This window comes from Pongo abelii, chromosome 20 (assembly GCF_028885655.2).
Source record: "Pongo abelii isolate AG06213 chromosome 20, NHGRI_mPonAbe1-v2.0_pri, whole genome shotgun sequence".
NCBI lineage: Eukaryota > Metazoa > Chordata > Mammalia > Primates > Hominidae > Pongo > Pongo abelii.
Window position 1 is genome coordinate 23,285,451 of NC_072005.2, and position 25,108 is coordinate 23,310,558.

Below are 25,108 nucleotides of genomic sequence, written 5' to 3' on the forward strand. Positions count from 1 at the left end.
CAACAAAAATTCTATTATTTTCAATCACATAGATTCCCCTAGTGGACATTATATTAGTTGAAATAAGCAAGGCACAGAAAGATTAATGTCTCATGATTTCACTTACACATGGATTCTAAAAAAGTTAATCTCATCGATGTAGAGAGTAAACTGGTGACTACCAAATGCCAAGGCATTTAGAAGAAATGGCATTGAAAGATGTCTGTCAAGGAATACATAATTATACTTGGATAAAAGAAATAATTTCAAGAGATTTATTGTACAGCATGGTGACTATAGTTCATAATGTATTTGTATTTTTGAAAAATGCTTACAATTTCATGTTGTCTAACCACAAAAATGTTAACAATATAAGATAAAGCATTAATTACCTAGAACTAAGCATTTGACAATGTACATATACTTCAAAATGTTGTTTAACAAAAGAAATACACATTTTGTCAAGTTAAAAATATATTTTTAAGACACTATAGAAGGATAACAATGTTTCACATACTGTCTGTCTCTTTGCTGTTTTCTCATGTCAGTCATAACCATAGGAACTTTGATGTTTAACAGCATGTTCTGAACCCAGCACAGTGCATGGGAGAAGCCAATGACTTTAGGGCTTTTATTTTAAGCTTGGGGTACCTGGAGTTACTGGTGCTTATGGTGATAATATGAAAGACACGAAAACGGAAGGCTTGCTTATGCTCCCATGACTGGCCACTGTGTGATCACAGTAAACTGGTTTGCATGCAAACTAACAGGGAATGTTTTAATCCAAAAGCTGCCATTATCTCCAAAAGTTTTCAGAGAAAATCTAGGAGATCGCTAGTTAGGTGACTAAGAATATAAACTGTAGACTAAACTTCAACCACTAAAACATTTTAAAAATGAGTGATAAATGTCTCCAAATTGTAATATCAATATGGAAAATAAATATTATTCCAAATTTACAGAGGTCATTTTATTGCTTTGCAACCTTTAACATTTACACTTTAAAATAGAGGATTTTGCATGGAAATGTAAGTTGTGCTGTAAGTACATCCTAAATAAATTTTAAACTGCTCACTTACTATTCTCTTAAAAATTTAATTTTTATGTTTGTTCTAGCAAATTACATATTTGCCACACTTTGTAGAAAAGCCTAACATTTTTCTTTTACAAAGAAATACCATGCTGATTTAATCCTCTCTTCGGTAGGCAGTGTATGTCTTTTATGTTAATTAGCCAATCTTAAAGTTGTATTCATATGCAAATCTTCCAGTTAAAACCAATTTTTCAGTGCATTTAAAAATATCAATGTTCTCCTTAAAACCTACAACATATCTTGTGAATCACATGGCATGAAAACAATAGTGAGAAAACTATAGCCATAACACAGAAAAAGATGGGCTGTGATGCATATATGGTTTGAATGCAAATAAAAAAACAAAACTTAGATAATTAGGACATGAATGAAGCACTTCTCTTTAAATTCAGCAAGATTCAACTTTGCAGCCTGGAAAAAATGTCCTCTTCAATGTTATTTCTTTGCAACTGATATCTTCCATCTCTGACTTGAAGTTATAAACTAACTTTAGCAGGAATATTTATGACGAAATATGGAGCATCTGTTACACACTGAGCACTGTCATGTTTTGTTTGCTACATTTATATATAAAAGCATCCACATGACTTATGAAGCTTCCCTAGTACTTACTGAAACAAATTGACTCAATAAATAAAATTTACATATGTCACTTATAAAAAGTTAAGGGAACAATAACTTAAGAAAAGTAAGCTTATATGGGGTTCTCCCATAGAGGCTAATGGAATGTTTTAACTAAATAAAATGTAAAAATACACAAATTGTGGAATTACATCTAGAAATAATTTTGTGTGCATGATGAAATTTTATAAAAAATATTCTTATAACTACAAATCAGCTCAGATAAATATTTCATAAACTATAAAACAAAAACATAAGAAACAAAAAGATTGTGGGTCTAGGCTGGGCGTGGTAGCTCATGCCTGTAATCCCAGCACTTTGGGAGGCTGAGATGGGTGGATCACCTGAGGTCAGGAGTTCGAGACCAACCTGGCCAACATAGTGAAACCCCATCTCTACTAAAAATGCAAAAATTAGCTGGGCATGGTGGCACATGCCTGTAATCCCAGCTACTCAGGAGGCTGAGGCAGGAGAATTGCTTGAGCCCACGAGGTGGAGGTTGCAGTGAGCCAAGACCACACTATTGCACTTGAGCCTGGGCAACAAGAACGAAACTTGGTCTCAAAAAAAAAAAAAAAAAAAAAAAGATTATGGGTCTAGCATGAGTATCACGCAAGTAAAAACAGAAAATTTGCATGGAAAGATTCTAAATGATAAGCTGTAAGATAGTGTAATAAATTGAATACAAAGCAGAGTATATACATTTGCTTTTAGCATTTTTGAGGATTTTTGTTTTCTAGTAAATTAGACATCTTATTAAAATGCTTTGTTTCAATATTGCTCTTTTCTTCTGAAAACAGTTACAAACTTATATTCAAACACCTTACTCCTTAAACCTGTTATATCTTTAGACTAACAGATGTGTAAAACTAAAACTCTATTATGTGCTCTCAGGCAGAGGCCACATGTTCAAAAAATACATAATAATAAATTTTTGAAAATTATTCAGGACTCAGAAATATGTTGATTTTATTTACGCTTGTATATAATTTTTATGATGACCATAAAAATAACCATGTAGCCAATAACAATTTAACTGTACAACTTAGAATAACTAAGACTGTAGAATTGAATTGTTTGTAATACAAAACATAAAAGCCAGAGGTTATAGGTACCTTATTTATCACAATGTGATGATTATATATTGTATGACTGTACTAAAATATGCCATATATGGCATAAATATATACACATGTAAACACAAAAACTAAGAAAAATAAATTTAAATGTAAAAAAAATTTAACCTATAGGAACCATATTCTTCAACTTATTTGTAGTTTAAAGCCACTGAAAAAGAAGAATACTAGAGATGTTGGTCTATTATCAAATAGTGTACGGTAACCATCTTTTAAATATACCCTCGAGTAAGGTGGAATAGGTTAAAATTAGTGGCATAACAACACTTTATTGAATGTATAACAGTATTTAACATTATCAATGTTGAATTGAAAAATTAACACAATCTAAAACTTTAAAAAAAAGTTTTCTCACATAAAAGTACAATTAGTAAAATGACATAGTAATTTTGATTTAATTTTAACTATAAGAATGATTTTCTCTCATAATAACGCATTAGAATATTACTTAGGGCTGGGCGCAGTGGCTCACACCTATAATCACAGCACTTTGGGAAGCCAAGGCAAGCAGATCACTTGAGGTCAAGAGTTCAAGAACAGCCTGGCCAACATGGTGAAACCTTGTTTTACTAAAATAGAAATATTAGCTGGATGTGGTCAGGGGCACCTGTAATCTCAGCTACTTGGGAGGTGGAGACAGGAGCATAGCTTGAACCTGGGAGGAGAAGCTTATAGTGAGCTGAGATTATGCCACTGCACTCCAGCCTGGGCAACAGAGTGAGATTCCCTCTCAAAAAAAAAAAAAAAAAAAAAAGGAATATTACTCGGAATGCCCTACATCACTCAATTCTGTAAGTTAACCACAAACAGCCTTTCTACTTAGATTTTCATCATGCATCTTACATTTTAATGTCCTTAGTCATCCATAAGGTAATAAATAATGACCACCTAATAAAGTCTCCCAAATCTGTGATGCAGAACTGATCACATTTTTTTTACATGTGAATACAACAGAAATGAAGAAATAGCATGAAATAATTTAAGAGTTGAATTCCATCATTATTCAGTTTCCAAATAAGCTGTTTTTTTTTTTTTTTCTTTTGAGACAGAGTCTTGCTCTGTCACCCAGGCTGCAATGCAGTAGCAACATCTCAGCTTACTGCAACCTCTGGCTCCCAGGTTCAAGTGATTCTCACGCCTCAGCCTCCCAAGTAGCTGGGACTACAGATGTGCACCACCATGCTTCGCTAATTTTTTTATTTCTTTTTAGTAGACATGGGTTTTCACCAAGTTGGCCAGGCTGGTCTTGAACTCAGGTGATCTACCCACCTCGGCATCCCAAAGTATTGGCCTTACAGATGTAAGCCATTGTGTCTGGCAAAAAAAATCTGTATTTTCAAGACAAAAGTGTACTTTAAATGAAATTATAACTCTTCAAAGATCTACTTCTTTCAAAGTTATATACAAATAATTTTTCTTTTTACCAACTTTAGTTTTGGATTTTTTCCTATACTCAGCAATCTGATTAACTGTAATGTCTGAAGTTTGAGACACAGATATTTCTACTGTGAATTCTCTGATATTTACTTAATTTTGGATTAAATTTTTTAAATATTTACTTCATCTGCAAAAATATATTTTAGTATAAACTTTCATGTTTTATAATCTGTAGTTTTTGAAAAAATGTTTGTCCAAATTCATTAAATTTGCAGGGTTATTCTTCAATATAAATTCCCTGATGTTGAGCAAAGTTGGAACAACTACCTCAGGGTTTTCCTGTAGTACAAAATGTGTACAATAAAACCTGTGATACACGTAAAGGTACTACAACCCTCTTTATATTTATAATGTGTTTCCTCAAAATAAATACTCTTCTGTACTTTAAGGGCTTATATTTTCTGAAAGATCTATTGACAGCAATTGCACTTTTAATGCTTTTATTTAGTATGAACTCTGATGCTGAATAAGATGTGAGAAGATATTAATGACGTTCACATTTTCTTCCCCCAGACAGAGTCTCCCTCTGTTGCCCAGGCTAGTGTAAATGCTTTCCTTTGCAATAAGGCATGAACATTGGTTAAATGTTTTGCCACATTGTTTATTCTAGCAGTTTTCTCCAGTATGAGTTATCTTACCTACAATCAAATGTGACAACCATTTAAAGGCTTTGTCACATTCTTCACATTTCTAGGATTTCTCACCAGTATGATTTCTTTTATATTCAGAAAAGTTTCAGGTGTTGCCAAAAGCATTGTCACATCTTTCAGGTTTGTAGTTTCTCTCTAGTATGAATTAGCTTATGTCTGTTAAGAATTGAGGATCTATTAGAGGCTTTCCCACATTCTTCACACATGTATGGTTTCTCTCCAGTATGACTTGTCTTGTACATAGTAAGCCTTAAGGACTGGTTAAAGGCTTTGCCACATTCCACACAACTGTAGGAATTCCCTCCAGTATGAATTACCTTATGTTTAGTAAGGACTGAGGAACAGTTAAAAAATTTGCCACATTCTTCACATTTGTAGGGTTTCCCTCCTGTATAAATACCCTTATGTTCAGTAACGGTTGAGAACTAATTGAAAGCTTTGCCACATTTTTCACATTTGTAGGGTTTTTCCTCCAGTATGAATTCTCTTATGAGTAGTAAGGTGTGAGGATTGGTTGAAGTCTTTACCACATTCTTCACATTTGTAGAATTTCTTTCCAGCATGAATTTTCTTATGTTTGTTAAAGACTGAGACCCAGCTAAAGGCTTTGCCACATTCTTCACATTTGTAGGGTTTCTCCCCAGTATGAATTCTCTTATGTTCACTAAGTCTTGAGGACCAAATGAAGGCTTTGCCACATTCTTCACATTTGTAGTGTTTCTCTCCAGTATGAATTACCTTATGTTTAGTAAGGTTTGCAACCTTACTGAAGGCTTTGCCACATTCTTCACATTTGTAGGGTTTCTCTCCAGTATGAATTCTCTTATGTTCCATAAGGTTTGAGGACCACTTAAAGGCTTTGCCACATTCTTCACATTTGTAGAGTTTCTCTCCAGCATGAATTGCCTTATGTGTAGCAAGGCTTGAGGACCAGCTGAAGACTTTGCCACATTCTTCACATTTGTAGTGCTTCTCTCCAGTATGAATTACTTTATGTTTAGTAAGGCTTGAGAACACAGTAAAGGCTTTGCCACATTCTTCACATTTGTAGGGTTTCTCTCCAGTATGAATTATCTTATGTTTAGTAAGTGTTGAGGACCACTTAAAGGTTTTGCCACATTCTTCACATTTGTAAGGTTTGTCTCCAGCATGAATTCTCTTGTGTTCAGTAAGGCTTGAGGGCCAGCTGAAGGCTTTGCCACATTCTTCACATTTGTAGGGTTTCTCTCCAGTATGAATTACCTTATGTTTAGTAAGGGTTGAGAAGTTACCAAAGGCTTTGCCACATTCTTCACATTTGTAGGGCTTCTCTCCAGTATGAATTCTCTTATGTTCCATAAGGTTTGAGGACCGGTTGAAAGCTTTGCCACATTCTTCACATTCGTAGGGTTTCTCTCCAGCATGAATTGTCTTATGTGCAGTAAGGGTTGAGGCCTTACTAAAGGCTTTGCCACATTCTTCACATTTGTAGGGTTTCTCTCCAGCATGACTTCTCTTATGTTCAATAAGGCTTGAGGACCTGGTGAAGGCTTTGCCACATTCTTCACATTTGTAATGTTTCTCTCCAGTATGAATTACCTTATGCTTAGTAAGGATTGAGAACTTACTAAAGGCTTTGCCACATTCTTCACATTTGTAGGGTTTCTCTCCAGTATGAATTCTCTTATAATACGTAAGGGCTGAGGACCAGTTTAAGGCTTTGCCATGTTCTTCACATATGTAGGAATTCTCTCTAGTATAAATTCTTTTATGTTGAGATAGGTGTGAAAGCATGTAAAATGATCTGACATATTCTTTACATTTCAAAAGTTTCTTTCCAGTATGCCTTATCTTATGTCTTTTTGAATTTGAACATTTATGAAAGATGTTTGCATATTTGCCACATTGAAATACTTTGCTTTGTGTAGTTGTCAAACTCTGGTTAAGCTTATTATAACCTTTTTTGTGCACCTTACAGTCATCCACATTGGTACAACCAATTTTTAACTGTAAATTCTCATGTCCACATTTTTCATATCTTCTCAATACCACTTTTTGGAAAGAATCTTCTTTGCCCTGCTCTGGCCAAAGGTGTTGAGCAAAATGAGAACGTGTAACTGAAAAGAAATAAAAACAACAAATTAGTCCACTTATTAGACTCAGATAAATATAGTTTCCAAATTTAACCTATAAAATTATTCAAACTGCATAAGCAAGATGACATTGCATTATGACACAGGCCCTAATTCTTCACAGACATATAAACGCAATAAAAGCATACAGACCAAAATACATGTGTGGATAATTTATACATGAGTTAAGTGTGTACAGTGTCTGAATTAAGCCCAATGCAAAGAGCCACATAGAAAAAAAGAAAAGTTTGTTAAATTTACCCAATCAACTCTTTCTGCTCCTCAATATTACCTAGTCCCTTCAGAAGTAAATTGTCAGCTTCTGTTTTTTTTTCTAAAGGCAAGTAAAATATTGGCACATACAACTTAATTTCTGTCTTCTATGGGCCTTTCCACACACTGGTTTCTGTCTCCCATGACATAAAGTGCTGAAAGATATGGTGGTATACTTAGAAATGACAGTTTGAGTCTGCTGAGACCAAAGGTAAATACACCGCAGCAGAGCACTGCAGTGCTGCAGAGAGAACAGGTGTACCAAGTAACTACTTTTCAGAAGAAACATAAATAATCTCTTTTAACTAAAAGTAAGCAAAATTTCAGACAAGACAAATCTGAAGAAGATGTTTGAGAGACCCACATAATCTCTAGCCAAGACCATTGTTTTCTGACTACACCAGGACAAAGCTACATTATAAATTTTTAAATGTCCAAATCTCAAAGATTACAATCTATACAAAATAGGGCAATATAATCCCATCAAAAATATTATAAAATTTTCAGAAAGAAACCATTAAAAATGTACATACTAATTTTAAAGATTGAATAATACTCTGAGTGAAATAGGAACACAAAAGACTATAGAAAATCAGAAAAATGAGGATAAGAACAAAAATATCTACATTGTGGTGATAAAAAATACAAAAAGAAATAACTGCTTCTAAAATTAAGATAAAATAATGTAAAAATAAAAAACAAGCTCAAAAAGCAAATTAGGATACACACAAATACATTTATAACAAAAACATATTTATAATCACAATTTGAATAGTTACAGACAAAAAGAGAATCTTGGGAGCTGCAAGATAAAAGTGATTTGCAAACAGTCTTACGAGATAACCAGTGAATTGTCAACAAAAGATTTACAGGCCAAAAGAGAACTGTGTGATATAGTCAAAGTCCTAAAAAAAAAAAAATAGCTATCAAGTGAGAATAATACCAAATCAGCAAATCTGTCCTGCCTAATAGAAAAAAAACCTTTCAAAATAACCAAATTCATAAAAAGTATATTGGCACTGCATATGTCTTCCATAGGAAAGATGCTGAAAGCAGTTCTTACCACTGAAAATAACATAATGTAAAAAAACAACACCTAGCATTTGAGCTCTGCTAAGGGTCAGACTGCCACCTCAAGTGGGTCCCTGACACCCATGTCTCCTAATTGGGAGACACCTCCCAGTAGAAGCTGACAGACACCTCATACAGGAGAGCTCTGGCTGGCATCTGGCGGGTGGCCCCTGGGACGAAGCTTCCAGAGGAATGAATGGGCAGCAATCTTTGCTGTTCTGTAGTCTCAGCTGGTGATACCCAGGAAAACAGGGTCTGGAGTAGACCTCCAGCAAGCTCCAGCACATCTGCAGCAGAGGGGCCTGACTGTTAAAAGAAAAACTAACAGAAAGGAACAGAAGCAACGTCTACAAAAAGGATGTTTACTCAGAGACCCCATCTGAAGGTCATCAACATCAAAGACCAAAGTTAGATAAATTCATAAAGATGGGAAGAAGCCAGTGTAAAAAGGCTGAAAATTCCAAAAACCAGAATGCCTTTTCTCCTACAAAGGATCACAACTCCTCACCAGCAAAGAAACAAAACTGAACAGAGAATGAGTCTGACAAATTGACAGAAGTAGTCTTCAGAGGTGGGTGGGTAATAACAAACTCCTCCGAGCTAAAGGAGCATGCTCTAACCCAATGCCAGGAAGCTAAGAACCTTGAAAAAAGGTTAGATGAATTGCTAACAGGAAGAACCAGTTTAGAGAAGAACATAAATGACCTGATGGAGATGAAAAACACAGCATGAGAACTTCGTGATACATGCACAAGTATCAATAGCTGAATCGATAAAGCGGAAGAAAGGATATCAGAGACTGAAGATCAACTTAATGAAATAAAGCAAGAAGACAAGATTAGAGAAAAAAGAATAAAAAGAAATGAACAAAGCCTCCAAGAAATATGGGACTATGTGTAAAGACCAAATCTACATTTGATCAGGGTACCTGAAAATGATGAGGAGAATGGAACCAAGTTGGAAAATACCCTTCAGGATATCATCCAGGAGAACGTCCCCAACCTAGCAAGACAGGCCAACATTCAAATTCAGGAAATACAGAGAACATCTCAAAGATACTACTCGAGAAGAGCAACCCCAAGACACATAATCGTCAGATTCACCAAGGTTGAAATGAAGAAAAAATGTGGATGGCAGCCAGAGAGAAAGGTCGGGTTACCCACAAATGGAAGCCCATCAGACTAAAAGTGGATCTCTCTGCAGAAACCCTACTAAGCCAGAAGAGACTGGGAGCCAATATTCAACATTATTAAAGAAAGGAATTTCAACCCAGAATTTAATATCCAGCCAAACTAAGCTTCATAAGCGAAGGAGAAATAAAATCCTTTACAGACAAGCAAATGCTGAGGATTTTGTCACCAGCAGGCCTGCCTTATAAGAGCTCCTGTAGGAAGCACTAAACATACAAAGGAACGACTGGTACCAGCCACTGCAAAAACATACCAAATTGTAAAGACCGTCAACACTATGAAGAAACTGCATCAACTAATGGGCAAAATAACCAGCTAGCATCATAATGACAGGATCAAATTCACACATAACAATATTAACCTTAAATGTAAATAGGCTAAATGCCCCCAATTAAGACACAGACTGGCAAATTGAATACAGTCAAGATCCATCTAAGTGCTGTATTCAAGAGACCCATCTCATGTGCAAAGACACACATAGACTCAAAATAAATGGATGGAGGAATAGTTACCAAGCAAATGGAAAGCAAAAACAAAACAAAACAAAACAAAAACAGGGGTTGCAATCCTAGTCTCTGATAAAACAGACTTTAAACCAACAAAGATCAAAAGAGACAAAGATGGGCATTACGTAATAGTAAAGGGTTCAACGCAACAAGAAGAGCTAACTATCCTAAATATGTATGCACCCAATACAGGAGCACCTAGAATCATAAAGCAAGTTATTAGGGACCTACAAAGAGACTTAGATTCCCACACTATAATAGTGGGAGACTTTAACACCCCACTGTCAATATTAGCCCCATCAATGAGACAGAACACTAACAAGGATATTCAGGACGTGAACTTAGCTCTGGACCAAGCAGACCTAACAGACATCTACAGAACTCTTTACCCCAAATCAACAGAATATACATTCCTCTCAGCACCACATCACACTTCTTCTAAAATTGACCACATAATTGCAAGTAAAACACTCCTCAGCAAATGTAAAAGAATGGAAATCATAACAGTCTCTCAGACCACAGTGCAATCAAATTAGAACTCAGGATTAAGAAACTCACTCAAAACCACACAACATGGAAACTGAACAACCTGCTCCTGAATGACTACAGGGTAAATAACAAAATGAAAGCAGAAATAAAAAAGTTCTTTGAAACCAATGAGAACAAAGACACAACATACCAGAATCTCTGGCACACAGACAAAGCAGTGTCTAGAGGAAAATTTATAGCACTAAATGCCCACGAGAGAAAGCAGGAAAGAACTAAAATAGACATGATAAAATCACAATTAAAAGAACTAGAGAAGCAAGAACAAATAAATTCAAACCCTAGCAGAAGATAACAAATAACTAAGAACAGAGCAGAACAGAAAGAGAGAGAGACACACAAAATACCCTTCAAAAAAAAAAAAAAATTTTCAATGAATCCAGGAGCTGATTTTTTGAAAGATCAACAAAATAGATAGACTGCTAGCCAGTCTAATAAAGAAGAAAGGAGAGAATCAAATAGATGCAATCAAAAATAATAAAGGGGACATCAGCACTGATTCCACAGAAATACAAACTACCATCAAAGAATACTATAAACATCTCTAAGCAAATAAACTAGAAAATCTAGAAGAAATGAATAAATTCCTGGACACACACACCCTTCCAAGTCTAAATCAGGAAGAAGTCAAATCCCTGAATAGGCCAGTAACAAGTTCTGAAATTGAGGCAGTAATTATTAGCCTATCAATAAAAAATGTCCAGGACCTGATGGATTCACAGCTGAATTCTACCAGAGGTACAAAGAAGAGCTGATCCTATTCTTTCTGAAACTATTCCAAACAATACAAAAGGAGGGAAGCCTCCCTAACTTTGTATCAGGCCAGCCATCATCCTGATACAAAAACCTGGCAGAGACACAACAACAGAAAAATTTCAGGCCAATATCCCTGATGAACATGGATGCAAAAATCCTCAATAAAATACTTGCCAACTGAATCCAGCAGCACATCAAAAAGCGTATCCACCACGATCAAGTCGGCTTCATCCCTCGGAGCCAAGGCTGGTTCAACATATGCAAATCAATAAACGTAATCCATCACATAAACAGGAACCAATGATAAAAACCACATGATTATCTCCATAGATGCAGAAAAGGCCTTCGACAAAATTCAATACCCCTTCATGCTAAAAACTCTCAATAAACTAGGTATTGATGGAATGTATCTCAAAATAATAAGAGCTATTTATGACAAACCCACAGACAATATCATACTGAATGGGCAAAAACCAGAAGCACTCCCTTTGAAAACCGGCACAAGACAAAGATGCCCTCTCTCACCACTCCCATTCAACATAGTATTGGAAGTTCTGGTGAGGGCAATCAGGCAAGAAAAAGAAATAAAAGGTACTCAAATACGAAAAGAGGAAGTCAAATTGTCTCTATTTGCAGATGACATGATTTAAAAAACCCCATTGTCTCAGCTCAAAATCTCTTTAAGCTGATAAGCAACTTCAGCAAAGTCTCAGGATACAAAATCAATGTGCAAAAATCACAAGCATTCCTATACACCAATAATAGAGAGAGCGCTAAATCATGACTGAGCTCCCATTCACAATTGCTACAAAGAGAATACCTAGGAATACAACTTTCAAGGGATGTGAAGGACCTCTTCAAGGAGAACTACAAACCACTGCTCAAGAAAATAAGAGAGGACACAAACAAATGGAAGAACATTCCATGCTCACGGATAGGAAGAATCAATATCGTGAAAATGGCCATACTGCCCAAAGTAATTTATAGATTCAACACTATTCCATCAAGCTACCACTAACTTTCTTTACAGATTTTGAAAAAACTAAATTTAATATGGAACCAAAAAAAAGCTCATATAGCCAATCCTAAGCAAAAAGAACAAAGCTGGAGGCATCACACTACCTGACTTGTAGTATCAAACTATACTACAGGCTACAGTAACAAAAACAGTATGGTACTGGTATCAAAACAGATATATAGACCAATGGAACAGAACAGAGGCCTCAGAAATAACAACACAGATCTACAGCCATCTGATCTTTGAGAAATCTGAAAAAAACAAGCAATGGGGAAAGGATTCCCTATTTAATAAAAGGTGTTGAAAAAACTGGCTAGCCATACTCAGAAAACTGAAACTGGACCCCTTCCTTACACCTTATATAAAAATTAACTCAAGATGGATTACAGACTTAAATGTAACACACCAAACCATAAAAACCCTAGAAGAAAACCTAGACAATGCCATTCGGGACATAGGCATGGGCAAAGACTTCATGACTAAATCACCAAAAGCAATGGCAACAAAAGCCAAATTGACAAATGGGACCTAATTAAACTAAAGAGCTTCTGCACAGCAAAAGAAACTATCATCAGAGTGAACAGGCAACCTACAGAATGGGAGAAAAATTTTGCAATCTATCCATCTGACAAAGGGTTAATATCCAGGATCTATAAAGAACTTAAACAAATTTACAAGAAAAAAAAAAACCATCAAAAAGTGGGCAAAGGATATGAACAGACACGTCTCAAAAACAGACATTTATGTGGCCAACAAACATGAAAAAAGCTCATCATCACTGGTCATTAGAGAAATGCAAATGAAAACCACAATGAGATACCACTTCATGCCAGTTAGAATGGTGATCATTAAAAAGTCAGGAAACAACAGATGCTGGAGAAGATGTGGAGAAGTAGGAATGCTTTTACACTGTTGGTGGGAGTGTAAATTAGTTCAGCCATTGTGGAAGACAATGTGGCGATTCCTCAAGGATCTAGAACTAGAAATACCATTTGACCCAGCAATCCCATTACTGGGTATATACCCCCAAAATTATAAATCATTCTACTATAAAGACACATGCATGCATATGTTTATTGCAGCACTATTCACAATAGCAAAGACTTGGAACCAACCCAAATGCCCATCAGTAATAGACTGGATAAAGAAAATGTGGCACATATATACCACGGAATAGTATGCAGCCATAAAAAAGGATGAGTTCATGTCCTTTGCAGAGACATGGATAAAGCTGGAAACCATCATTCTCAGCAAAGTAACACAAGAACAGAAAACCAAACATAGCATGTTGTCATTCATAAGTGGGAGTTGAACAGTGACAACACAGGGACACTGGAAGGGGAACATCACACACTGGGGCCTGTTCGGGGGTGGGAGGCTAGGGGATGAATAACATTAGGAGAAATACCTGATGTAGATAACGGGTTGATGCGTACAGCAAACCACCATGGCACGTGCATACCTATGTAACAAACCTGCACGTTCTGCCCATGTACCCCAGAATTTAAAGTATAATAAAAAAAATCAAAACAGAATATTAACAATGAAACGGACTACTTAAAGGTGGTATAAAACAACTATTTATGACAGAGGTATAGAGAGCACTCCTCAACATCGGGATATACACCCTTCTCAATAGCTCATACAACATATTTCTTGATAGACCACCTCTTAGGCCAAAAAAGAAGTCTTACCAAATTTTTTAAAACTGAAATTTTATGAATTATTTTCTATGACTAAACTCAAATGCAAGTATACAACAATAATAGAAAAAAATTGAAAAAAAAAATATGCCAGGCATGGATGGCTCACGCCTGTAATCCCGGCACTTTGGGAGGCCCAGGTGGGCGGATCACCTGAGGTCAGGAGATAGAGACCATTCTGGCCAACATAGTGAAACCTTGTCTCTACTAAAATGTGAAAAACTAGCCAGGCTTGGTGGCATGCACCTGCAGTCCCAGCTACTCAGGAGGCTGAGGCAAAGGAATCGCTTGAACCTGGGAGGCGGAGGTTGCAGTGAGCCAAGATTGTGCCACTGCACTCCAGCCTGGAGATAGAGCAAGACTCCATCTCAAAAAAAAAATACACACACACACACACACACACACACACACACACATACACACACACATAGGAATTTAACAAAACACTCAAGCATGCTCTTATGCAAAGGTTGTAATAGTTAACATTGTAAAGATGTTCATCCTGGTCAATGTAATCTACAAATTTAATGAAATGTTTTTCAAATTTCTCATTGCATTTTTGAAGAAATAGAAACAGTAACCCCAAAAGTATATAGAATCTCAAAAGACAATAAAGTTCCCAACAATCTTAAAATAATAATAATAATAAAGCAATGTTACAGGCATTAAAGTTCCTGATTTCAAAAGACATTCCAAGCTACAGAATTAAAACAATCTGGTATAAGGATGAAAAATTAGACTAATGAAATAGAATGCAACACATATATATACTTTAACATGTATGGTCATATGAGGAGTCATTTACAGAGCAATAATTATTACTGTAAGCTAATAGGTAAAGGCAATGCAAATTTCTGTCACCAAGTCATTCAGTAAATATAATCTGAAATACAAAAATACTGTAATATCACTCAGTTTGCAAAAAGGAAAAAATGTTCTACCAATTATAAAGATAAATCTTGATAACATTACACAAAATGAAATGAGTCAGCCACAAAAAGACATAGATTATGTGAGATATACAGCTATAAAGCATTTACACTCTTAGAAGCAGATAAAAAGAAAAAGGTGCCCTATTTGCTTAACCCCCAACAGCAAGAAAGTCTGTCAATCATCCATGACAAAAATGTCTTAATGAGAGAATCAGGCATCATGGTTAACATCTGTAATGACAGCTACATGGTACAGTAAGGTTGAAGAATTGCTTCAGGCCAAAATTTTAAGACCAACCTGGGTTATGCAGTGAGACCCCATCTCAAAAATAAGTGCCTTTAAGAGAGCTTTGAGATCCAGGGAGGCAATTGGGAAACTTTGCTAAAGCCCAAGATTGAGGAGCACCCTTTTCAGAAGGCAAGCTTTCATTCAGGTGGCAAACTACAGGACCCCTGCTCTTGACTACAGACCAGAAAATGTCCCACCCAACTTGGTCCCACTGAGAATTCTGAACTTACTCTGTAATCATCCCAAACTCCTCCCAGCCACAGTCTGTGAGAGGTCTTGGGTCTTCCAGAGGCCTGGAGAGTGATACCCATTTAGAGCAATGCTGGCAGGCCTGCAGACCTTGGTCCCAATAGCAGTTCCATGACTCAGTTCCAGCTTCCTAAGCCACAGTTCATGGCCAGTTCTGCCTATGTAGAAACCACAGTGACCTCAGAAATCCTCTCTGGTACTCAGTGAAAGCCACAATAACCCACATCCTAATATAAAGCCCACCATATGCAGACCTGACTGCAGAAACCTGCCCTAGCATCTACCCTACTGAGCAAAGTCCTGAAGGATATTTACTCTGTCCAAAAATAAAATGGGAATTACAACTACCCAAGCCCCTTGTAATAAGCCAACCCTAGTGCAGAGCCAGCAGCCTTGTGACCAAGCTACAACCCTGCTCTACTACAAACCCAGAGGGCATTCTATCGCCCTGGAGGCCCAACAAAAGAAGATTTTTACCCTCTGAAACCAGTTTATAAAAACTTTAAGAGGTGTTTGCACCTTCAAATTCAGACACCAATGCAAAAGTATATTGTGCCCATTGTCAATGCTTCTATTTTAACACAGCACTTGATGTATGTGGAAGAAAAATTAGTCAAAAAAATTTTAAAGTCATTGAAATTGAAGACAAATAAATAAAACATTGCTGCTTGTAGATCATGCAATGTTCTCTATAAAAAAAAACCATAAACAGTACATTAAAACCTTTTAAAATACACTCAGTAAATTAGCAAAATATAAAATTAACATACAAGTTATGATTCCATACACTTGAACTATCTGATAAAATAGAGGAAGAAAACAATCTTATTTACAATAGCACTAAAATAATAAATATCTGAGAACAAATTTAACCGAGGAGCTGAAAAACGTTTCAAGTGAAAGATTTATCAATGAAAAATGGGAGAACACAAATAAATTTAAATATATTTTGTCTATCGATTCAAAGAATAAATGTTAAAATGCCATATTATCCAAAGTGGTCTCTAGATTCAATAAACTCTCTATCAATATTCCAGTGGTTTTTTTTCACAGTAATGAAAAATACAATCATAAAATTTACATGAAACTACAAGAAACTATGAATAGCCAAGGCAATCTTGAGGAAAAAGAAAAAAGCAGGACAACATACTTTATAATTTCAAACTGTATTTCAAGACTATAGTAATAAAAACAGGATGAAATGTGCAGAAAAATGAACCAAAAACACCCAATGATACAGAAACCACTACTCTCACACATTTCAGAGATGATGGAAAAAGAGAACTTAAAAGATAGTTTAACATGGAGTACCTTAAAATTATGGAAATATCTGTGTCCACAAAAACAAAAACAAAAAAACTCAGATTGTGCACTCTCTTGTATGCCATGAACAGTACTTTGGCTGTCACTGTAAACTTGAAGGAAGATTACTGAAGGGAAAGAATTCTTAGAAATTTTAAAAGCATAAGACAGAAGATGCCACTGTGTGAGAGAAAATTAAAAAATAAAAATAAAAATTAGGCTTTCCAGAAACTACTTCTTTTGGAACACAGCTTCCCATATCACTTTAAGGACTGGCTTTCTCCTTGACTTTGGACCTCTCATCCATGTTGTCTGTATTCATTCTCACCTACCTGGCAGTTCTTCCACCATCTCATGTCTCTTCATATTCCAGGGCTCTTTTCCTTGCTCCAGAAAAATGATCAGGTCTGGCTTAGGGGCAGCAATACCTGTTTTATTAAAAATAAGTAACATGCATCTTGCTCATATTCTCCAATTAACAACTTAGTAATGTGTTCAGTAAAGAGGATGTAATAGAATATTCTAATACATTTATCCCAAAATACTAAATTACAACAGAAATTTCTAAATATTTAGAAAATACTCTAATTTTGTAAGTTCTTAATTTTATCACCTGCTACTACTGAATTAAAAATTGGTGGTGGCAATTAGATTTTAAGGTGTGAGCACCAGTATTTTATGCCAGTAAAATTTTGAAATTACCATTAATCTAAAGTGAAGGACAGAGATCACCTCAAGAATGTGGTAAGTTAAGGTCAAGATGAAACATCTTGAAATTTTTTCTCTATGGAAAAATCCCTATGATTTTCTTGAAAACAGAAATCTGAAAGCATAAATTACCAAAAAGAAATTATACAAAAGATAAATGATGTTGGGAGCCGAAAGGCTGAGGGTTGTGACCAACTCAGCATGCCACTGGAGGCTATATGATCAAACAGCAAACTGTTTATCATGAATGCAGAATGTGGGCAAATTCGCTTCTGCTCCTGCCGCCAGAAGGTACACTAAGGACAGTCATTCCCTGGTGCCATGCTCCTTGAGGTTATCTACTGGAACATCTGGAGAGTAGTGTTTAAAGAATACAGTCATGCAGGCCTGTACTAAGTCAAGCAGCTGACCACAACCTCCCCCTTCTCCCTATCTCCTTTACTCAATCTATAGAAGCTCAGGGCCCTTATTCACTAGAAGCAAGGAGCCCCCTGGTGCCGTCTTCCAAATACACTCTTTTGTCTTTGTCTTTATTCCTGCGTTCATCCTCCTTTGTCCAGGCCAATAAAGTCCACAGCAAAATGAAACCTATAGTGTATACTAGGAATTGCGTATTAAAGTCATTCTCACCCAGGAAGGCCAGGTTTCTGTAGTTCTCTAACATCACATTCCTATATAAATTCTGCTGTGCAGTGTCCAGGCATTGCCACTCCTCCAGAGAGAACTGTATGGCCACATCCCGAAATGTCAACGATCCCTGGAAAACACACACAAACACACATATTTACCAACTGGTCATGGGCAGAATTTTTAATTTGACTCAAGGTAAAATGGAGAGAGTAAAAAGAGCTGGTTCTCACTTACAAGAGTGACTGAAATCATTCATAAAATAGTTTTCAACACAACAATATTCTCTAATGTATTCTCTAACTCTGAGAAAAGAAAGTGGTATAAGATCCATAACATCCGTGTATATATAGTACTTTTCTAGATAATAAAGTGTAAACTTGAGGGCATAAACACTAACATGTACAATTTTGAGTGCTATATTTACATCATACAGAATTAATTGTGTGCCAGGCGTGGTGGCTCATACCCGTAATCCCAGCACTTTGGGAGGCTGAGGTGGGCAGATCACCTGAGGTTGGGAGTTGTAGACCAGCCTGACCAACATGGAGAAACCACGTCTCTACTAAAAATACAAAATTAGCTGGGTGTGGTGGTGCGTGCTTGTAATTCTGGCTACTTGGGAGGCTGAGGCAGGAGAATCGCTTGAACCCAGGAGGCGGAGGTTGTGGTGAGCCGAGATCGAGCCATTGCCCTCCAGCCTGGGCAACAAGAGCGAAACTCCGTCTCAAAAAAGGGGAAAAAAAATTATTTGTATTTTTCAGATGGAAAAGACATAGTTTTGTATATCATTCAGATGGAACAGACATGTTGAGTTAGAAGGTATCACTCAAATTTTAATGTGTACAATAAGCTGGAGATTCCATTAATGCAGATTATTTTTTTTCAGAAGATCAGGGATAAAGTTTGAGTTGCTGAATTTTTAACAAGCTCATCAGTATGTCAATGGTTTTGGCCCAAAAAGACTATTTTGTCAAATATCCAGTAATTGAATGAACCTGTGTTTTTCTCAGTTTTTCTGGTTTGTAAACAAAGATGAGAGCCTTCATTTCCCAAAAACAGACAAATGCAAAGGAAACCTAAGAAAGAAGGGCAGCTGCCAGATTAAATGTGTTGGTTTGTTCACATCAGCTGCATAAAGATACTTAACGATGAAGAGAAAAATAATTCTATAGTGAAAAAATGTGTCAGAGAGCTTATCAACAAGTGATTTATTAACATCAACTACACTAGAACAAATTTTTATAATGTCCTGATGCACCCAGAAGGATACAGCATTACTGCTGAGATATTGCCCCCCGAAAGGTAAATTATAGTCTGAATTTAACCATAAGGAAACATTAGTTTTATGGAAAGTTCAAGATAGAGATATCTCCCATGTTCTGTAATTTTTAATAGTGATTTTAAATAGTCTTTCTTTAGCACTGTAGACAGCAGTTATCTCCTAACAATTTTTTAGAATTTTCTGGGTAATAAATACCATATACTGCTTCAATGAGTGTTTTCTTCATCCTGTACTGCACAGACATAATAAGGAACACAGACGAAACCTCAACATTACATGTTCTCTGCCTTCACTAAAAACCCCAGGTTTTCCCCAATAGGAATTTTGAGTATCTACACCTTCCCATGTTCAACAGCCACAAAAGGACATTTTTAATATCGCAGAATATAAAATCATAGTGAGATTTCTGCACAGCATATAAGAAGCTATAATGTAGAGAAGGCTCTGGTATATAGAAAAAATTATTTTTCAGAGACTTTTGACTATTGTTAAGAATTTTTTAAAGTAGTTAAGACAAACTCATTAGGGAGGAAAAACACAAGTAGAGAAGTACAGGTTTGCAAGTACTAAACGTATGTTTCCTGGAGGAAGCAGAGCGGACACAGATCTTGATCTGAGACACATTTAGCTGAAAATAAAAGGCCATTTTTTTCTCTTTCTCAGATAAAATTCTCTGGACAAATTACACCTGCATCTTGAGAATATGCCTTTAAAAGGGTCAGCACCACAGGTCTACCTGCTGTCACCACATCCATAGGCAGAAGGACCAAGACAGAAAAACTCCACCCAATTCTGTCCTTTATAGCAGAAGAGATGAAGAAACAATGAGTAGCTCCAGAGAGATAAAAATATGCTTTTCTTTATTTTGTCCTCAGGAGTCATCCCCTGACACAGGCACCAGCAGTTCTACTACAGTAATGGAAATATGGGCCACGCTGTCCTGCCCCTACCAAATTCAAACAGAACAGGTTCTTGGACCACCCTTTAATGCAAAGATGGAACTTAACTCTCATGAATGTATTTTGAATTCCTCATACTTGATTCTGGCCTCACCTTACAGTCACATGAGCCACTTAATTAAAACAACATGGATGCTTCCACCAAGAACAATAAACAGAATCCATGGAAAGGGCACAAGTAAAAAGAGTTCTGCAAAATAGCCAAGTGATACTACTTAGAGGCCTGGGCTGATAACCCCTTAACTAAGACTAAACATTTCCTCTCAAGCTCTAACGAGCTTATAAACCACTTGGTAATTTTCTCCCCACTCTATGAAATGTAATTCTGAAGGTATGGAAAGGGTCCATAAATGAGTCTTTTAAACAAGTGCCCTGTCAATAATGATGTTGCTCCCACTGGGTTTATTCTACCATTAGTTAGAAAAATGAGGCACAACACAGAGTCCCTTACACCCAGCACTCTTGTCACAACACAAATACTTCTGGTACAAATGAAGACAATCATTCTTCATCCTAAAGTATTACATTCTTTGCTGGCTCTAAAGTTTACAGAGAAAACAGAAAGCAGCAATTTCTGAGTAAGTCTGCGTTTGGAAACAACATGTTCACATATACTAATGCAATTTTTATTAAGTAGGTATTATATGCTCAATAGGACATTACAGAGCGCTGTGATACCACATTATGTGATTTAATCCTAATAACACCCTGTGAGTTGATATTAAGTGTTCAGTAATTCCAACACTTTAAAGGACCCAGCATTTTTATTTCTATTTCTGTTTATCTGTCACTGATTTTTTCAAAAAATGCATAGAATAAAAGGCAAAGATAGACAGATGAAAGGGATACAGATGGAAAGAGTTTAATGCAATTTAGATAAATTTTTATTGTGTTTATATTTACTTTCTTGTGACTTGTGAATCAACTACTAGATCTGCAGGAACAGAAAACAGTTGCTAAATAATGTCTCTGCAAGCACTGGTTTTAATAAAAAATTTGAAAAGTAAGATCCTACAATACATACTTTATATTTCCCATTTATCTGCTTTTGGGTTTCAGAAAATGTTGAGCACCAGCTCTAAAAAGGCAACAGGATTCATGACTCAAAACTCTGATTTCCTCTAATCAGTTCTGTGAGGCAAGACCCCAGGGTAGAGCCAGACATAGATAAGGCCTCCAAAAAGGGTGAATATGAACAGGGCTGGGGCAGAGCGTACAGCCAATGTACAATTATGTTCTCTATGCCACTGGGGGGTATTGTCAGTTCTTTTTTTTAAAGCTTACTTAAGTAAACTTAAATCTGAGTTTGTATAATTTTAATCTTTTTTGCCACTGTCCTGTGAATTTTATATTATATGCTAATAAGCAATTAAAAAAATGCCTTAAGGTTTTCTAGAATAATTTTTTAGAAGAAAAATAAGTATTCTTAGCAGGGTAAAATAAATACAAATAACAATGACGACTCTTCTAAGTTCAGTTGTAGACATCAGAAGCCACAATATAAAGTGGCCCAAATAAAGCCCAAGTTTTTGCACACATCTATTTATTGTACCCACCATATGATGTATAATTCAACCATATTTCCAGTTGCTAGTCTAGACTAAAACTGCCAGGATGGTAGGAACCATGACTGCTTCATCTATTTTTCTTTTCTTTTTCCTTTTTTTTGAGACTGAGTCTCACTTTGTTGCCCAGGCTGGAGTGCAATGGTGTGATCTCGGCTCACTGCAGCCTCCACTTCCCAGGTTCAAGCGATTCTCCTGCCTCAGCCTCCCAAGTAACCAGGACTATAGGCATTAGCCACCACACCCGGCTAATTTTGGTATTTTTAGTAGAGACGGGATTTCACCATGTTGGCCAGGCTGGTCTCGAACTCCTGACCTCAGGTGATCCACCCACCTTGGCTTCCCAAAGTGCTGGGATTACACGTATGAGCCACTGCACCCAGCCTGCTTCATCTATTTTTTTTTATGACTCTATGAAATGGAAGCAATTAGTTTATCTGTTTGAGCCCAATTAGTTTATCTGTTTGAGCCTCAAGACCTCCTGATTTTTTACCCAAGTACCAGGGAACTTGAAAAACTCTCTTCTGGGTACCAATCAAAGATACTTCTGGTATAAGGGGAGAAACAAACACAAGATGACTCATTTCTCTCACAATGGGACAGAAGCAGAATTTGTCACTCTTATCAGCCTGACACAATTCTGTTCTGGACATTCTCAAATGTCTCAAAAATTCAGAGGTGATTGTGAGAGGGTTCCCCGTGACCCTGGGCTGATGGTCCACTGATAAGCCAGGCAGAGAAGACTCAGGATGATTCTAAATAAAAAATGGAACTGCCTTGGTTGAACTCCAGAACCTGGGTCATCCATCCTGATTTGCTAGCTGTCCTGATTTGCTAGCTGGTGGGTAAGTAGAAGGACAAGAATACTCTACTCCAGTATCACATTTTACAGGTAGGTATAGTTGTGGTTGTGGCTCTGGATACTTTGTGGCCTTAAGATGCTTGTTTACACTTAACAGATTCTGCCATCAGATTCTATTTACTCCTGGAGCCTCTCACATACCTGTGGCAGGTTAATGAAAAAGATGCGAAAAGTTCAAAAAGCCACACTCTCAAAAGAGGAATTTAAAATGTCTATGTTGATGTCTTACAATGCAGAAAATGCCTCCTGTTGGTTTTCTGTAAATTCTCAATCCAAAGTCTGGCCCTGCCTTGTAAATCCCAGGCAGACGCCAGCCAGACCTTATTTGCAGATTCTAGGTGAAATCAACCTCACCCTGCATTTTTGGGTGTTACAGCAAGTAGAGTGAAATCAAAGGAGAGATTCCCTCATAGAGGCTGCTCTAGAACATTCTAAATAATATTTTACCTTAAAAAAGCTGACACAACATGAACATAAGCAGACAGTTTATTTGGGTCAAGCTTAAGGATTTTAACTTGAGACAAAATATTCAAGTTGCCTGGAATCTACATTTTGATTAGCAGCACTTACAAGTGGATTTGCAAAGGCAAAAAAAAAAAAAAAAAAAAAAAAAGGAACAGTTAGTGAGCTGATACAAAATTGGTTGTGAGAAATTCTTATTTATGTAAAGAAATAACTTTAATAATTGATTGGATATACATTGTTAAGGTTAAGGATATGGAATACAGTGTCCAGTGCGGAATTACTAGTTAAATTTATAGCTACTTATGGCAATAGTGAACAGTTTCAAGAGATACATAGCTGAAAAAAAGGGAGAAAAACATGATTGTGCTCTCATTTTAATGTCTCTCTGAGTTTGATAACTAAAAGGACTTGCATTCCTCAAACAAAAACTTTTTCTTCTCAGTTCTCAAGACCTAGATTTAGAATTTGGAGCTGCAAATTCAGGTCCTGCATGGGTAAAGTAGCAGCAAGTGTTACCTGAACAATTGTGGGCATTTTAGCATGAGGAGGGAGGGAGAAGTGGATTCTCATGTCTACAGGTCTGCTCAATGCACATTTTACTCTGATTGGGCCCCATGGTCACTGAATCAGTTTCAGGTCTGAGGACACAAGAATCACTGAAAGAGGTAAAATGGTTAATATCTGACCAATGAAGTTTGTAGAAATCTGGTCTAGCCTCTCTAAAAGTGACTCTAGACATGATAGATACCAAGTAGGCAAAGACACAATTCCACCTGCATATTTAGGGGACAGCACGCACTTCACAGCACAATTGTGAACTGACTGGAAGCCGAAAAGGCCCATCTAGAATAAAGCTTAGTTGGCACCTTATGTGTTTACATTATGTCTGGTAATTCTAGACAGGATTTGGAAAATATAATTAAAAGCAAAATTTTCTTCAGCCCCAGAGGAACTGCACAGTAACAGAACAGAAAGAAAACTATTTTATTACACAATTACATGTGAATGTGACATGCATTACAGTCAATTTGCTCAAGAGATTGCAAAGACAGAAAGACAGTCACCATAATTAGTCTACAAGTAGAATTTACAGCACCATATCATACATAGTTCATGCTAAATTTACCTGGTAGTTGGGAAGGCCATCCATGTATGCTAACTGGTTATAATCAATGACAAAATAAACTTTTCGCATCTTCATGACTGGAGGTAGTTTTGCAACTTGAACCCCAGTGCCTGCTGAAGGTAGGCTGTGACTCTTCTACAAAAATTGTTGATTCAGGTGCTATATTTTTGGCTGTTTACATTTTAAAGCAATAGCTCTCTACTCCCTGAGCACTGGGCTAGAGGACTCCTGTTTCCCTCTCCTGGTGGCTAGTGTACTCTCTTGACCCCTACCATCTGCCACTGAGGCACAGCCCACAGCACAGGGCTCACAGCTGGAAACTCACATCTTAGGTGAACCCCAATTGCCACAGCAGCACTCCAGTGGCGCATCAGACAGTGAAGCCTAAGCAGCAGGAGGAGAGCCTGCAGGCCTCCTGGGTAGAAATACACCTTCACAATAATACAAAAGGGAGCAGTGTTTCAGCCTCAGTTTTTATTTATAATGGTGGCATGAAAAAAACACTGCTGGGTTTTGGCATGAGTCCACATAGAGATAGCTCTGAGAGTTCTCACTGTGACAGCCCACGTCTTTCACAGACACCATGGGACTAATAGGGTTTCTGAAACACACACATAATGCATTCGAGAGAAAAACAGCTCTCATTCTG

General features: G+C 36.7%; 1 protein-coding gene and 1 pseudogene across 1 annotated transcript in view; both read right to left on the reverse strand.

The window, feature by feature from the left end:
* PONPYGV1R-PS1936 (vomeronasal 1 receptor ponPygV1R-ps1936 pseudogene) lies at positions 459-841 on the reverse strand (annotated as a pseudogene).
* The window catches only part of LOC129051906 (zinc finger protein 728), a 30,093-nt gene continuing 7,927 nt past the window's right edge, over positions 2,943-25,108 (reverse strand). Inside the window, exons 2-4 of the mRNA XM_054540031.2 lie at positions 18,201-18,327; positions 17,195-17,290; positions 2,943-7,012 (exon numbers count right to left, since the gene is read on the reverse strand). Coding sequence (XP_054396006.2) covers positions 5,367-7,012; positions 17,195-17,290; positions 18,201-18,327 — 1,869 coding nt within the window. The 3' untranslated portion in view covers positions 2,943-5,366. The remainder of the gene's footprint in view (positions 7,013-17,194; positions 17,291-18,200; positions 18,328-25,108) is intronic.